At 38.2% G+C, this 18,018-nt stretch overlaps 1 protein-coding gene across 1 annotated transcript in view; it reads left to right on the plus strand.

Annotated features, from left to right (window-relative positions):
* Positions 1 to 1,124: 1,124 nt before the first annotated feature.
* cplx1 (complexin 1) overlaps positions 1,125 to 18,018 on the plus strand; it is a gene marked incomplete at both ends in the record, with an annotated part of 62,089 nt that continues 45,195 nt past the window's right edge. The window contains one exon of the mRNA XM_079250491.1: positions 1,125 to 1,155. Coding sequence (XP_079106617.1) covers positions 1,125 to 1,155 — 31 coding nt within the window. The remainder of the gene's footprint in view (positions 1,156 to 18,018) is intronic.

Genomic DNA, 18,018 nt, shown 5'->3' on the forward strand with positions numbered 1-18,018 from the left:
GTGTGTGTGCAGTAATACGAAGCGGCAAACAGGAGGAAGCACCAAGGACGTCCTTTTTCGAGCCCCTGGAGCCGGAGATGCAAGGGACGAGCAGTTATTAGCCTGAACCGCTGCTGCTGCAGGACAACTTCATCCCGGGAGGTGCTGCAGCTGAAGCTCTTCCTCTCTGATCCTTGTTTTGGTGTGTGAGTGTGTGAGGAGGATTCCATCCAGTCGCCGGACGGAGGTAAATCGATGCTTGATGCCGCTACTGGAGCGCAACAGAGCGGCTTTGTGGAGCTTTCCAGCCGCGGTGGTGCTGAAATCACGAGGAAGTGCTCGTGTTTCTGCATTTCCACGATCCGTGTCTCCCCCCACCTCTTTGAATGCACATCAGCAAATGTTGATTGTCAAAAAACATATTTCGTGCACATTCGATGCATATCCAGCTGTGCACGTGCATACATCAGACGGCATTTCTCGTGCCGTGCGAGCAGCGTTTTATGCCGGAGTGGGATGTCTGTGTCCTGAGTCCCTCCAATGGAGGATGGAAAGTTTTACCACATGATCAGGATAAAACACACAGGAGTGGTTTAGTCCTCATGACGGCACACTGTCCTGCCAAGCTGAGGACTTCCACCGAGCACTTTCTTAAAACTCGTTTCAAAGCTCGGAGGTTACTACGCCACTCAGGCTCCTGTCGTGACACGCGCACTGTTCACTCTGATACTAAACACGCTCCTGTGCGGAAATACCAGAAAAGCAAGGAAACAGACAGATAAGTCCTGATTTGGTCAGTAGTTTGGTAAATTCACAGAGCTGAGTGTGTTGTTGTGTTTAAAGCGCTGACCTTGGTGTCCTTCATTTGGCGCAATAAAGAAGCGCACAGTTCACCTGATTACTGCGTTTTATTTGCCATGTTTTATTTGTTTTTGTTTCATTTTTGTGAATCTATGTGTAAAGGGATTTCTCTGCTTGATATTTCTATGTAAAGGGTCCAAAGTGTCCAGCAAAGAGAACGAACAGTGATGGTTGTTTTTGTCCATCTCCTCTTCCAGATCTGGCAACACAGGATTCTACTTTTCCTCAACTACTGAATGTAATATCGATCGGATAAGGAAGGCGGGGAATTAAAAGCCATCATCATGAATTTCGTTATGAAACAAGCGTTGGGAGGTAAGTTCAAGCTTTTTAAACATGCACGGGGTGCTTCTGAAGCTTCTGTTTCTCTTTAAACCTATTAGTTTTACATACTCATATGTGCAACTTTATCTTTCTTTTGGTTCAGCTGGAGTAAAATTAAGTGGTTTTCTTGCTTCTTTTTGTCTTTGTGGTGCGTTCTGCGTTTTTTTTTCCTCCACACTTTGGAGCGCTGGACAAATGGCGCAATTGGCCCCGGGGGCTCACAGAGTGCAGCTTACTGTGGTAATACGCTAAACCAAACAATTGTGACCAGAAGGCTATTTCACGTTTCAGTGAATGCCACTTACTAACCAGTTCAACCAGGTCGGGGCTGTTGCTCAGTTTTAACTATGATCAAGCAGTGATGCCTCTTGACTGGACGCCGCAGCGACTCTTATCTCGACATGCTGAGTGCACATTTTCCACCTGAAGCTGGGAGAAAGATAATCGAGACTGAATCTAATCTCCATTCATTTCATTCCTGCATTCAGACATGTGGATGGTTTTCTAATTGCTTCTGCTGACTCCCCGGACATGAGATTATCATCACAGATTAATGGATTTTGAAAGAATATGAACTGGTTATCATGCATGACTCTGCAGATGGCGCAGAGGAGGGGGGGGGGGGGGGGGGGGGGGGGGGGGGGATTAAGTAGTTTTCACTAAAGAGTGAAGCCCCCCCCCCAAAAAAAAAAAAATGTTTCCAACCAGTTTTCACACTAAAAACTAAATATTTTCAAGCTTTGTTCTTGGGCATCAATGAAAAGCTGATTTTAAATCTGTCAAAATAATGTACCCAGCACTTTTTATGGCATCTCATTGATAAAATAATGTGACGTCACCTTTTTTTTCTTCGTCGAGCCACCCGTAACTTAAATTGTCCTTGTTTATTCAGAAAACTGGACAGTTTGTCAAAACCCTGAGTTAAAATACATTTCTTGCAGCTTTTAATGTTAAATTACCAAAAAAATAAATAAAAATGAAAAAAGGGGGTGTCGGGGGCAGGGGTGGCTTGTTATTACAAAACGGATTGACGTCATCTTTACATCTAGACATTATGGGAACGTCCTGAGCCCTGCTGACTGAATGGCCAAAAGGAGCTTTGAAGACACAATGTGAGCACTGGATTATGCACTGAGGACAAACTCAGAGGTGCATTTGCTAAATGAACAGCAGATGTGGAAAGCCATTGTCAGATGTTTCTCTTTAAATGGAGCATCAGTCAACACCTCTGGCGCTCAGTGTAAAAGAAAGATGTGGATTGTGGTGGTACACTGCTCTTATTGTGTTGCCCAGCTTTCACTTCCACCCAGTTCATATGTTTAACTATCTGTCTGTGGTAAGCAATTAGTATTTTAGCTTTCATATCAGTGCTGAAAAGACTCCCTGTTTGGAGAATCGGATGGTTTCCCAGTGGATGACGAAAAGTCAAACCCTCTTCAGAAGACTCATCAAAATAAATAAATAAAAACACTGGAATCTAATAAGAACTCCATGCAGGTTTAGCTGTTGTGGATGTTTAGGATATTTACATTCATTCTTCTTGTAGCCTCATTCTCCTGCTTTAGGCTATCTTCAGGAAAGCTTACAATTTCCCACACTATAAAAAATGCCTGTATAGGAAAACAAGTAATATACAATATATAGTATATTATACCACCCATTATGTCCCGACATGATATACTATATTTTCCTTTGATTAGATATTTCTGTTATGCCAAAAAAGTCAAAGTTTGTATTTCCAGTGTACTGCAGTCTTTCTAAGTTCCGGTCCGCAGGCCCCCCTGCCCTGCATGTTTTAGACATGATCCTCCTCCAAAGCACCTGAGTCTTCCTCATCAAGTTCTTTGCAGCCTGTTAACGAGCCCTTTATTTAATCTAGGTGTGTTAAAGTAGGGTTAGCTATAAAACATGCAGGACAGGGGGGCCTGAGGACCAGAATTGAGAATCACTGCATTACTGGCATAATACCACACTGAAATAAAGAAAATAGTTTAAAAGTTATTGATTTTTTATTTTAAGTTATAAGAATTCAATAAATTTAAGTTTATCCAGTTCAGGTATTTAAGTCAAATCCTGCATAATTTTCACTGCAACATAAATACTAATGTCAGTGGTGGGGGTGAATCCCTGTACTGTCCTCAACAATCATGGTGCAAACTTATAGATTTTATCTGAACGTAAAATTAAAACTAAATGTAAATGTCTGAATGGAAACAAAACACAAGCAGTAAAGCACAAACTTTATGGGGCAGCAATCATAAAAGGTAAAAGTCCTGCTCGATATGAGTTTCCCATCATCCTTTGCTGTCTTTATACAGTTGATACAGTGGATATGTGAATTTAGATAAAATTTTATGTCACTAGGATGCTTTGTCAAACTTATCTGTTGAAATTTGAGTGTAGAAAATAAATCTCAGATGACTTCAGATACAATGAGTTTTGGCAGAACCATACCATGCTCATTTGTCTGTGTTAGTCATTATTATCACACTGCTCAATGTTGAAAAATACCAGAAACAACCAATTTGGCTCAGTGATGAGAAACTGTCTATACAAAACATGAACCATAAATAACCAACATAAAAAAGTTTATATTCTAACAAAATCATGGTTTACTGAAGGAAACGTTTTAAAAGGAGTCTGGCTGGAAGTGACGCCTCACAGTTTTTGTAGTCATCTGAGGTACTTCTTCTCAATATCCAATAAAAAATACAGAAAAACAGAAAATTTCTTTACATTTTATGATAAACCTTTCCCCATTTTTGTTGGGACTTTTCTTACGGTGCTTAAGTTGGAGCCATCAGATTGCGCTTTTTAGAGCATGTAAATTCTTTTTCCTTGCATCAATGCAGAAAATGAACAACAACAGGTACAGAGACTCTGTTTGCACATGTGACAGTTGCCAAGCCAGTAAGTAGTTGTCTTCACATGTCATTTTGGGCAAGACACCAACACAAAGAAACAGAAGTAAGCTAGAGGATGAGCATTATTCAAGAAGGAAAAACAAGTCGAGAATCAACCATAAACTTATGAAAACTGTATGTTTCATTTCTAGATAAATATAACTGCTAAATGTTCAGGTTTAGTTTGTTTCCACTGAACAGTAAAAGTAGAAAACAAACAGAAGAAAAGATAATAAGATGTATAATAATGGATGAGATCTCTTGGTGTAAATATACATGACACATCAGTTGAATCAAACTAAGCATCTCTCTTTGGTAAAATGTGCTCTTTCACTGAGAAAGTATTGATGAGAACATATCAAACCCCCGTTTTGCATCCACACAAATTGAACCAAATCAAAACATTCTTTTTTATGTACAGTATGAACCAGTTTAGGAAATAAAGCGTTATGTAGCATTTCCACATCTGGCTGAAATATTTGCAACATGTACAAAACTTCCACCTCCTTTTTACATTCAGGTAGTTTCTTAACAGCTCCTATGTGATACTTTGCAACTTCCCAGTACTTATTTTTAGGATTAGGACTTGAAAATGTGCAATTTTAGGGCTAAAATTTGTCACCTTAACAATTTCCTTCCACTGGCTGCTTTTATGACACAGAATGCTCGTTTCCTGCTTTCCAGTTTGTGGCAGTAACATTTACTTTTGATGAGGGTTTAAAGAAAGAGACAAAAAAATATTAAATGAAGATTTAGGACTTCAACAAATATTTTCTTTGACGCGACAGTCTTTATTTTGGCTACACAAGTCCAGTTTGACTCATTAAATGCAGTTTCACTCATGACCACCAGAGGGGGCATATTCTTAAGTTATTATTTTATAATAAAATATAATTATACTTGTACCTAAAATAGTTTTAATTGCCTGATTGAAAAAAAAAAAAAACAACCACAGATTATGTGTTATGGGGAACCATTTATATCATATAATAATAGACTTGTGCTTTTCTTTGTAGCAAAGTGTAAGAGTATGATGTTAGGGAAAAAATGGTCATTTTAATAAAATTGAGATAAGATACAGCAAAAGATAATGCTCATTGGACACTTGCAGAAAGACACACACATTCCTGACTGTGTGTGTCTTGCTTTCCACAGATTTCTATTCAAATAAATGGCTGTACTGCTTTTGTTTGCTGGCTTGGTGCAGCATTTTAGGGGATTATTGTAATGCTGTCTGAAAAGCTTGTCACATTGTTGGGTGTCTAGGTGTGTTTATCGTTGGCTCAGTGATATGACAACATGCGACGATATATGATGGAACATGTCTGCATTTCACAGAACATGCTAAACCTGCCTGCTCATCTGCAGATCCAGCGATGGTTTCTTGAATCAATGCAGTGACTCAAAAGCTTCCATTTGAATTTTGAATATCTAAAAATCTTAGGATTATAATTTTAAAAGTTTAACCAGCAAATGCTCATCTATTGTACAGTCAGAGCTGTTGAAATCGTATATAAAATATTAAACATCCCATTAGATTTAGTAAATTATGACTAAATAATCTGAAACATCGGACTTATACCTGCCTAATAATCTCTAACCTTTTGCACATGACTGACCTTAAAGCAGCTCAGGCTGTCGGGTCACACTCTGTTCACCATGAAAGATCAGTTGATATCACCTAAACAAAATGTACATGTTGACACTTCAAGGCATGGCAAAGTTACTTGTAAAGCACCTTTCATACAAGACCGTTCAAAGTTCTTCATTAAATACAAATACAGGGCATGGACTGCAAAGCAATGAGGATTGTGGGTTAAACACATAAGACTGCGAGTAAACTCTAGTGGTGGTGGGTGGCTCTGGACAGGAGAAATGGCTTACAGGTCGATGTGGAAGAATGTAGTAAAAGTTCTCATGGGAATATGCTCAACCAGAGACCACTAGGACCTGATGCAGCTCCATGTTTTCTCTTGTGTGGTGGAAACAGATACTGTCCTTCATTAACCAATAGATGAGCAAGTTTCATCTTTTGTAGTGTGTTTTGTCTTCTCCTTCAGTAATTCTTAATTCAGTGCCACCACTGGCGTGGAGATGAAAGGGTCCTTAAAAGGTCCAGTCACTTCATGAGTACATAAACTGAGAAAGCAAACTCGCACTGGAAGAATGTTGCAGCCCCCAGCAGAACTGAACCGAGTCCCCATCCAAACAGAGCCTAGCAGACTGTCTGGGTGTGAATGTACTCTTAAGATCATTTAAATTAGCCACACATTTTCATTGTCTGGCTGAATGGATCCTGAATTCATTTTATTGATGCAAGACATCAAAAAAATCAGAAGTCAGCTGCCGGTGCCACATAGATGCAAACCCCGCTCTAAACATTTAAAAAAAAAAAAAAGTATTTCTCTGCTGTACGATAAGTTGACATAATTTATCTTTAATATATTCAATGAAAATCTGTGGCTTTTTTTTTTTTTTTTTTTTTACATTTTTGCCTGCATTTCCAAATTGAAAATATAGACAACAGGTTGCATGTTTTGTTGAAACTTGGAGGTTTTGAGATTAATATTTTATTAAGTTTCATTATTGTAATATTAAGGTGTTTGGTTTCTTTGTCTGTGCTTTTCAGTCTATGAACCGTTTTAGGCGGCATGTTTAATAAGTGGCCCTGCAATGGACTGGCGAGCTGTCCAGGGTGTACCCTGCCTGTCGCCCAAAGCCAGCTGGGATAGGCTCCAGCTTCCCCGCGACCCTAAATTGGATTAAGCGGTTTAGAAAATGAATGAATGAATGAATGAATGAATGAATGAATGTTTAATAAGTGGTGCTGCATGTTTGAAGCTCAGCTGAGTTGAATTAAAGTTAAAATATGGATGATTTCTCCATAAAGTAGTGCTTGCAGATACACATGTGTTACAGCTTTCTGCCTCTCTGCTTTATGTGTGTCACATTGGTTTGAATGAGTGGTGGGAACATTAGTGGGTGTCGAAGAAGCTGTAGGAGCCCACTATCAGCTACAACAAGTCTCCCTGTCAATAACAGAAAATCAAAGAAGCTGAAGTGTCCATAAAAGACATTTCACACGTGAGAAAAACCAGGCCGTTTGTGCCAGGGTCTTCACCTTTAGCAGAGTGTTTCTTTCCATCTTGGGGAGCAAGTTTTTTATTTCCTTCTTTAAAGAGTAATGGGTTTTTCACTGTGCAGTGGATTAGCTGTGGGCTATTATCTCACTTCTTCCTCTGTGCACTCTGAGGAGAAACTCACACTCCATCTGCTCCAAACTGAGCTCTGGTTTATATTCTGTTTGTTTTACACATTGAAGCAAGGTCTTGTGGCTACACAACATGAAAGCACTCTGACCCCTGCATCTTTTTTATGTATTTGTGGATTTAATTAGTCAGAAACAGACAGTAAATGAAAGAAAACAGATGTACATGTTACACCTGAAGACGGGATAAATCGTAAGAAAATGATCTTGTTAGTGTTGCTAACTAGTGGCACATGCGGGCATGCTATCACATAATTTCTTTAAAGCATGATTTATTTTTACTTAGAAACAATGTGAGCTGTTTTCAAATAACTTTGTATACTTTGTATATCAACTTCAATAGGTAGCACCAAAAAATTATCATAAGCAATGGACAGAAACATGCTAATGCTATAGCTAGCTAACAGCAGCTTATTTAGCATTAAATATGTGCTGTGACTTTATTTAATATGTATATCCTACTCTTTTTGTTTTTATAAAGGATCATTTATGTGCTGTTAGAGGCTTGGTGTTATATATATTTGTAACATTGAAGGTACCTTGAGTGTTATTTAAGATATTTTTGTTGGTACAGTTTGATATGGTACACACACCCACATGACTGACGGTTCTGTTGTCTCAAATCAAACATGGAAAATTAGGCTGTTAGCAAAGATAGTAAGCTTAGCATTGGGCAGCGATAGTTAAAGCTCAACTAATGTTGAAAAGACTGTCTGGCATGCTAGCTCGCTATAACAGGTTGGTTTGTCCCCACATCTTGAGCAGTGTTTTAAAGTGCAGATACTGAGTGCTGAAATGTAACCAAAGATTATAACTGTTAACCATAAACTGAACAGATTTGAGACAACAGAACCGTCAATCATGTGGGTGATGTGGCGTACGCCTAATTTACTTTATATACATATATATATATATATATATATATATATATATATATATATATATATATATATATATATATATATATATATATATATATGTGTGTGTGTGTGTGTGTGTGTGTGTGTGTGTGTATATTTGCAAATTCTTTGCTTTATAGTTTTGCAAACATCACCGTATGGCTTTCCTTCACCACTTTTAATTTTAATTTTCACTATGGTTAAAATAGGTTAAATAGGTAAATCACTCAAAAATTCATGCATGTGTAGTCTAGCTAGAATCGTTAAGAATAAATGTCGCTGAAACAACTTTGACAAGTACACGGGTATTCATCAAAAGGGATTTAAAGCAATGTGCGTGTATGTTTGTGTGAACATGAAAGCTCTTATTACAAGAACAGGAAACCAGGCTGGATAGAGGGGAGGATTTGTTACAGATGACATCATCAGAAATGCGAGTAAATAGAAGGCAGCTATCTCAGTCTCAACGCTTTGTCTCCATCGAGATGAGACTTCAGCTCCTCCCTCTGCCTCTCCTCCTCTGGTCTTTTCTTGCCTGGAGTGGAAAGAGGAGGAGAATAAGGTGTAGGAGGAGATGAAAAGTGACAAATTGATCTTTTAAAGGGGGTGTTATATCATCAGCGGCCAATGGCAGAGGTTGTAAAGTGGCGCTGCACTCTAGACCGACAGAAGCTGTAATCTCGTTTTAATGGGATATGTTTTCTGTCCTCGACGGCCTTGAGTTTCTCTTCTTCTCTTCTTCTACTCATTCTTCTCTTAAACATGTTTGTCCTACAATGTGTTTATCTCCTTTTAACCTTCCTCATCTACACATCTTTGCTGCTCTTTTCTTACACTTTGCAGCACCTCTCTCCCTTCATCCCTCTAAACACACTTCCTTAATGCTCTCTCTCTTCACTTCATTCTCACTTTGCTCTTCCATTCTTCAATTTAACTTTCTACCCTGCCTCACTCTTTCCACGATTACAGTAAATCTAAAGGGCGAGGCAAGGAAACCTCAATCAGGCAGTCACAGTGGAGACTGTGGCCGGGTGTGTGTGTGTGTGTGTGTGTGTGTGTGTGCATGAGGGTGTATTTCAGTGTCTACTTGTGTGTGAAAAATGAACAGAGACTTAGACAGAGAGTTGTGTGTGACAGGCGCAGAGTCCAGGGAGGACATTAGTTGTGAGCTTGAGCTGCCATTAGATGATACACTGTAAGTGAGTGTGTGTATGCGTTGTTTGTGTATGTGAGCTTCCAAGTGTGAGAGAAAGAGATGATGCTTTTACAAACAGAGACGCACACAAAACTGGCACAAAAGTACACACAGTAAAACAACTTCAATTTCAAACTTACTTGCAAATCTAAGAATGCACACACACACACACACACACTCTAAGAGTCGTAATCAGTGGGATGCGACAGACCTCCTGCCCAGCTGAAAACCACAGGAGGCAGAATAACACCACACTAGTACAGATATAGCAGGCTGCAGCTGAGCCATTTTCACCAACAAACACACAGAGATTCTCCAAGACGACAAACTTCAGTGTGTCAACAGATAATGCCACCAAATCGCACTGCTGTATACACACTACTGATATTCAGGACTTTTGGGAGGAATCTGTTTGCAAAAAGACACACTGCAGAAATAAAATGAATCATTGCTTCTGTAAATGCATTTTATTATTTGGGGTCTCTTCTGTGACTGGTTTAATTTCTCAACAAGACCTCCAATCCTAACAGCCATATAGGTTATCCATTCATACCTTTTAACATGGCCTAAAATTGGGTCGTACTAATCACCCTTACAAGTAATGGGAGGAAGAAAGTACTCACCTTTTGGAGAAAACACCATGCCAAAGACTGTAGGCTTGGCCAAACAAGACCAAAATACATTCTTTTTACAAGACAACCAATGGGGGCCATTTTTTTTATCTTCTTTTTAATGTACATGCAGTAGCTTTCATGACCACTAGAGGTCAGATATGGCCTAAATGTCATCATAGGTTGTTTTGAACTGGAGGGAAAAAAAATTAGGCCATATTTAAGATTAAAAAAAACAAAAAAACAAAAAAAAAAAAAAACAGGCTCCAATTTGCAGCCCAGTTTCATCAGAAATGTGTCTTTTTTTCTAACTGGAACCAAATTTTACAAACAGTGGCAACAATTTTTTTTTCAAGAAATCAAAAACAAATGTGTTTTATGTTCAGTTTTTACTCAACTCCTACCTTCTACATCCTCATTAGCGTTTCTGAAAACCTTATATTTATAGATCATCACACTTGAAACAGTTTCATATAATGGAGATAATAAGCATGTTACAAGTTTTGAAGGAAAACATAAGAATGTAACATTTTGAGAGCCAAGTTATTACAATGTAATAGTAAGAAAAAGGATGAGACAACAATTTAAAGGCAGAAAATCAATCGTATAAACAAGGTTTTATGATTTTAATGGTTATAATTGGAGGTATTCACTCTAAAAGTCTCCTATGTTTCAGTAAGTGGCTTCCTAATGTGTTTTTAGGCATTCTCTGACAGAAAGAAAAGCTGTAATTCCTGTAAAGTGGCCACACTGGATCACAATAATGGCTGAACAGAACATTAGCTGTAAGCTAACTTGAAGCAATTGGATTTTTTTTGACAAATGTTCAAGCATTTTTAACTTTCATAGATAAATTTATGACTTCAGTTTGCAACAGCTTGAGCAAATTGTAACTAATTGCTTCACTCCTGTCAAAAATTATTCAGTTCATTACTTGTTTGTGTTAAGAAATAAGCCAGTGGAGAGTGATCACTGTCGGAAAAGACTGTGGGTTTACAGAGTGGAAGAGGAGCGAACAAACCCAAATTGTTCTATCAGAATATGTTGTTTGTGATTAGATTAGTTTAAAAAAAAAAAACCTTCCAGTTTCACCCCTAAACACACAAACATGACGGGTGGTTTCAGCGAAGCGGTACATAAGCTCATCTGACAGTGGCTGCAGAGCCCGTCAGACATAAAAGGCCGGGAACCATCGCTGTAAGCAGTTACAGTAGCTGCATGTGTATTTAGTCACACAAATACACACATGCAGGGCATTTGTTAATGAAGTAGTGCGGGTGTAGCGGGTCATGTGTATGTGAGACTTTGTCATGTCAGATACAGGCATTAATTATGAAGTGTTGTGACTAATATTAATGGTGAAACCGTGAAAAATCAGTCGAGTGTGTCGCATGAGACAATTCCTTGTGCTTTGGCTGTGTGGCCAGTATAGCCTTTTATTATCCTCAGGATTAATTAGGATCAGCCGAAGACACCTATAGGACATATGGCTGTATTTAAAAAAATAAAAAAAAGTGACCTTGAAACATCACCAGTCAGTGCAGTTTTCACTTGTTTGAGGATCAAAAAAAAAAACAAAAAAAAACAAAAGGCTGATTTGAGATTCTGTATGGCAAACCTGCTGAGGAATTGATTTGACATTATTTCCATTTTCCAAAGAAGCAAGTTCTTCGGCATGCTTCCATCTCTAATTTGTGTTTTCATCTGACTGTATCCAGGTTATGCAAATGAGACTTAAAGACTGTACTATTTTTCCAAATAAGAGAAAAGAAAACAGAAATTAATTTAAAAATGTACAAAAAAAGTTTTGTTTTTTTTTTAACTTGGTTTTATTTGCTAAAATGTTACATAACTCACCAAAGATGGATTTATTCACATCATTGTGACAATATAGTATATTATTAAAGCCCTAAAGTCAGTGAGTTTAAAAATATGACCTTTTTCATACTTTTTGCAGAAACGTGTTTGCAACCTTCAGAAGACTAGCATGCAGCAAACCGTACGAGATGTCACCGTTTAACTCGAGGTTTAGATAACATGACACATAATTTCACCATAACACACGCTTCCTGCTGGATTTCATATAAAACCTTAGCGCTTGGCTGGGCAGCCTGGGAGCAGCTCAGATGAGTTTCTTCACACTTAAGTGGCTTTTGGCTGACTTGACGTGTAGAAATAATGTTTAATGCTGGAAATCAGGCCATTTCAACCCAGTTCAAAGAAATGAGCTAAGAAGGGAAGCGATGCAATCCTGATAAACTAAGTTGCAGCAATAAAATGTGCCCCTTTTCAGCACAATGGGATTGCAAAGTTGTGTTAAACTCCTTTCATGCTGGGTGAAGAATTCAACAACTATTTTTAAAGATTCATGTATCTGATTTGATATCAGGTTGATGAAGCGTTTATTATTAATTAATCTGTTATTAATTTGTTCATATGAAACACAAAATAGAAAACTCAAATTCTCTTAATCCGCTACCAAGTGTTTGTTAAAAAAGAACATTCTGCTCCTAATTACACTTTGAGAGCTGAAATGAAATAAATACGACTGAATGAGCTAGACTGCAAAACTTACCACCAATTAGTGCTCCCCAAGGACAGGAGCGTTGGTGAATTAGAGACAAAAAAAATGTTATCACAGGCAAGTTCAGGAAGCTTATGTTCCAGTTTGCTCATGGGGTTCTGGTCTTTGATCCAAACATACATTTTCTCTGCATAAGACAAGAAAGGGGACAAGACAGCATGAAGTATTAAGCCCCTGATGTAGATGACCAAACTGCCTTTGACTCTGCAGCTGATTGAACATGTTTGATCCTAGTTTTTAAGCTTTTGTAGGAAAATATGACTTAATGTGCTGGCGAGAGAAAAGGAGTGGCGAGCTCTAATGCCACTAAGTTATAAAATCAAATCCTTGCAGTCTACAGATTTAATAATCTGATTAGACATGTACCTGCAGCAACAGTGATATGTTCACTTGAAGCCATTGCAGACAGGCAGGTAAACAAACTCCATCCCTGAAGACTCTTTATGCAAGTCGGCTGCATGATGTCGCAAGCCTGGAGTAAAGATGTTTCAGCCCAAGTTAACTCTGCAAAGTCTGACATGTCAAACAGAGAAGAAATTAAGTATTTTGTTATTTCAACTTCTGCGATGGACTAGCGAGCTGTCCAGGGTGTACCCTGGCTTTCCCCCAAAAGACTGCTGGGATAGGCTCCAGCTTCCCCGTGACACTTCATTGGACTAAGCAGTTAGGATAATTAATGAAAATATGAATGTTATTTCAACTTTTTGTTGGATCTTTAAACTGAACACAGCTATTTATTTATTTAGTATCATTATTTGAATATCCATTAACGCTAGTAATGTTTGACTGAACCGTTCAGAAATGCTTCTGCAACAGCCATGTTTTTTTTAAGATATTTTAAAAGTTCAATGATCAAAGCATAAGTTTAAGATTACATTATTAACAAACTTCTATGCATAAAAAAGAACTCCTCCAGTGAAGCCACGCTTACTAAAGTCAGACCAGAGAATAAAAAATGGTTTTGTCCCCATAAAGTCTCAGTTGTTCTTTGTACTTGTAAATAAAAAATGACCAGTGAAACTACACATCAGACTGATCTTCAGTCAGTCTGAAGATGATTGATGTATTGATATTTTACTTGTCATCATGGTCCAGCGAATCAGCCCAGAAGGTCCTCAAGTCACACTTTATGTTATCCCAACAGACCAACAGAGACCACCCCAAGGATATTTTTTTAAAATCGACTTACAGAAAACTTCCAGAAACTACCATGTCCGAAAAGCCCCTGAAGCTCAAAACCAGCTATTTAATGAAAGGATTAGTACATTTACATCTCATGTTTTCTTTTGCAGCGACTGATTTTTATGCATGTCACATTTCAAACCAAACAGTCTTCTGTTATATAAGATCTTTGCCAAAACGGTCCCTGAACCACTTATTATGACAGTAATGATAATAATAACATCATTTTTAGATCCAGATTCTTATTCTGGAGAGGTTATTGGTGCGTTAAAATCTTCAGACCACCCAGACTTGCTTTGTATTGTAATGACAATAGATTGACATTTCCAGTCCGTGGGTTTTTTTTTGCCCTGCAACAGCCTACTGGGGGCGGACAGTCTGTCAGCCGCGAAGGGAATCCCCATGTGGCCAACATGCCTGCCAATCAAGTCTTTTCATTTTCAACATGAAAAGTCCCTGAGGTGTCCACTGTGCGGAAACCGCTTCAACTGACATGAAAGAAATGTGCAAATATGGCCTTAAAAAAGTTGAAAACACACCTGCTACACACAAAAAAAGCCCAGATTTTCTGGATGACAGTTCAGTTTTGAGTTATCACTTTGCTTCAGGGAGCAGAATAATTTTCCAAAAATGCCTTATAATAGTCTGCACTCACACAATACAGCGCCTTTTAACCTTCACCTGGTTGTCTTGTGGCATTTTTGAAGGAGTGCACAGCTAGTGAGCTTTGATTCAAGATGCAGTAGGTGAGACTGAAATGTACTGTCTGCTATAAAATATATGTATTAAAAACGAACATGTGTAAATGTTTAGGAGAAGCAAACTTTTTCAGATTGCACACCTTTGTTGTTGATGATGGTTTACATGTTAGAAATTGTTTCTGTTTTCCCAAAACTGAACAAAAGTTAGGCGATCGGCCGCAGTTTATAAAACTTTAAGGAAATCTCATCTGTTGATTGTTGTTTTTTTTTGTTCTTTTCCATCATGTTAATGGCCTTAAAATAGTCAGCATGGAGAAATATGTGTGTATGTGGGATATACAGGCAGCCAACTGGTTTGCAGAGGTATTAAAAGGATGTAGAAAACTCAACAGAAAGCTATCATGTGACGTAAAGGCTGCAGGTTTGTCCAGCAGAACCGTGCATCATGAGATGGGCAGCATAGTATAAAAGTGGTCTATAATGCCGTAATATTAAGGCTGATATCTGCATATAGCATCATGGCTAATAGCTAATAAATTTTTAAAAAAGTACATCCCAGATTTAACTGGTGGACAAGGTAAACATAGGAGGACAGACAGTCATGGTGTATGGATTCAAATGTTTTTACCATCCCATATGAACTGTTCACTGTTGTTTCATTCACTGTTCAGGTCAGACTAAACCACCTGAAGTATATGGTTACATTTACTTCATATACTAAGTACATGCTGTACTTACAGGATTAGACCTTCACTCAGCATTTATCACATGTGAGAGACTCCGCTTTCATATCGAATCTCCCTGCATATGTCATCATAAAAACAGGTTTGACTACATTATAATACAGATTATATTAATTTTTTTTTAAATGAACTCTTATATATTATCTTCAGTGTTTTTCAAGGTTTTGATACAAGACCAAAAAATACCTGCGAAGTTAGCTGCATATCAATATCTGTGTAACTACTGTAAGTATATACCACCTCTTCAAACAATAATGTCTTACATGTCACAGCCGAGGTGAAGACATGTTAAGAAAGTTGCATGAATGATCTCTTCATCCATGATGTTTGCTTCCATCTCCCCTCCTCCTAATTAGCAGTAGCTCCCCTTTACTTTGCTAACTGTGAGCAACTTTGAGCCAATTTAACTGGGGAAATGAAAGAAACCATATTGAACAATAAATAAATAAGAAACCAAATAAACAATGCACAATGCTTTATGAGACTGCCGTTGGCATGACAAAGAGAGGCAACACATGCAAGCATGTAAAAATGCTCCCCATGTGGCAGTTCCACTCACTCATTCATCCCTGAAGACAATCCAGCCTCTATGAACCTAAACATACAAAGACCTTAGTTCTTTGCTTCTCGGAGCTAATTACTTCTTAAATTGGATTTTTGCCCTCCCACTATTCCTGATTGGGGGGGGGGGGGATCAAAACACTCTACCTGCCTCACCATAGAGCTGAGAGGCAGTGAGAGCAGCTGCTGCTTACTACCAATTCACACTTTAACCTAGAAAATGGTTAATAGACCGATCTGTGGCCTAACAGCACTTCATCATGTGCAGTGGTAAAAGGAGAACTAGATGGCATTCACGGCAGATATGGAGCACCCTCTTGATTGTGTTGCTTATCTGCATAAGGTTGTTTGAATGTTACTTTTCACTTTTGTCATTTGTTATCAACATTTACTCCTGGCTGCCTGCTTGCAGGATATCAGGGTCACTTTTATCTGGTCTCTGAACTGGAACTGAAATGGAAATCTTACTGTATGGTATTTTTATTTTTTTTTTTTTAAAATTTTTTGTTGTTTGTTTTTTGCACATAAAGTTATGTAAGTAGCAGACAGGAACTTTTTTTTTTTTTTTGCACAAGTTGAACTGGAATTGTATTGGAATTTCATTCCTTGTGAAAAATTTGTAACAACACCGGATGGCGTCCTGCCAGCCTCCTTCAGGCAAGCGGGTGGGTGGAAATAAACAAAGTAGGAACCGTAAACATGAATATGGACAGGTAGAGTCAAGCTTATTTCAATTGTTTAATTAATATATTTTAGATTTTGCAAGCATGCATTAAAATATTGCATACATTATTTTTTTTTTTCAGTTAAATTGCTGAAACTGCTGACAAAAAGCAGGATGCTTGAAATCTGAGCTGCAAAAACACTATAATTTCAGTACAGGATTAATTTCATTTTTTGCACCCTTATATTTTATTAAATAATAGCAAATGAGTCTAAATAAATAAAAAAATAAAAAATAAATAAATAAAAACTAAAAAAAACAAAAATGCATTTCAGTCTGCACAGCGAAGCTTTTTGGCAGCCTCATATAAACTTGTATCTTCTACCCTTAGCGGTGCTGTGACAATATCACCACTCAACTATATAATAAATGATGCGCGATATTATGTTGCATCCTAATCCAGCGTGCAGCCACTAAAGATCGCCATCCGTCACATGGACAACCTGCAGCAGACTAAAATAAATAAATGACTGGCTTCACTGTGGATAAAAAAAATTCTCATGTCGCTCACAACACTCACTAAAAACTAGGTAGGAAGCAGGAGCGGATGGTGGTGGGACATCTAATAAAACACTTTAAACAAAGAGAACTGTTTTCCATCTGAAATAAAGATTTTGGTTTTGCTGTTTTCTTCGATATTTTTCAGGCCATTATTTTAGTTTCAGCCTGATTGTTAGGTTTATACATTAAAACCTGTTTGGGTGGGCACCAAAAGTACCCCGGGCATATAACAACCCAATTACAGTTACGTTTTGACAGCGTTCCCATGTCACCATAGTAACCAAATAGGCTGGTTTGACAGACAGATACTGAAATGAGCATCTTCATAACACATGGAAGAAAAGCTTACCATTTTCTGCTCAATTTCACATTACATATAAGGAAGTCGTGCTCATTTGATGAATGTCTTTCACACCAGCCTGGTATTGTAGACGCCATTTTATACACAACTTTTGTTGCGCAAATGAATATGTTAAAAGTGGAAGAAAATATCTTTTCAAGATACATAAATATCAGTAATACATGTAGTTTGCCTTTTCTGCAAATTACTTGACTTTGTGCACATACAGAAGGCAAAGACGAGCACTGGCCAGGACACCCTGTCAGTGGGCTCAGCAGTATCCAGAACTTTATGAAGGGGTCAGCAGCTGTGCACTTGGCACACACTCACACATGCAGATACACACACACACACACACACACATACACAAACTGGCAGGGTCAGTACTGTCTGAACTACAGTCAGAGGGAATCGGTGTAGCCCGCTGAGCCTCCCGGAGGATCCTGATGCAAAGAGACGACACCTTCCACTGTGACACATGCACACACGACAGGGTGAGATGTTATCAATGGACACAGCGGGAGTGCTGGAAGCTGCAGAACTTCCTTTTCTCTAAAACAAATTTGGCCTTGAAGTGATTTTTTTTCCTTTCCAAGCATACATATAAGAAGTGAGTCGGTGATGTTGCTCAATGAGCCTAAA

Source organism: Telmatherina bonti (genome assembly GCF_933228915.1).
Source record: "Telmatherina bonti genome assembly, chromosome: 12".
NCBI lineage: Eukaryota > Metazoa > Chordata > Actinopteri > Atheriniformes > Telmatherinidae > Telmatherina > Telmatherina bonti.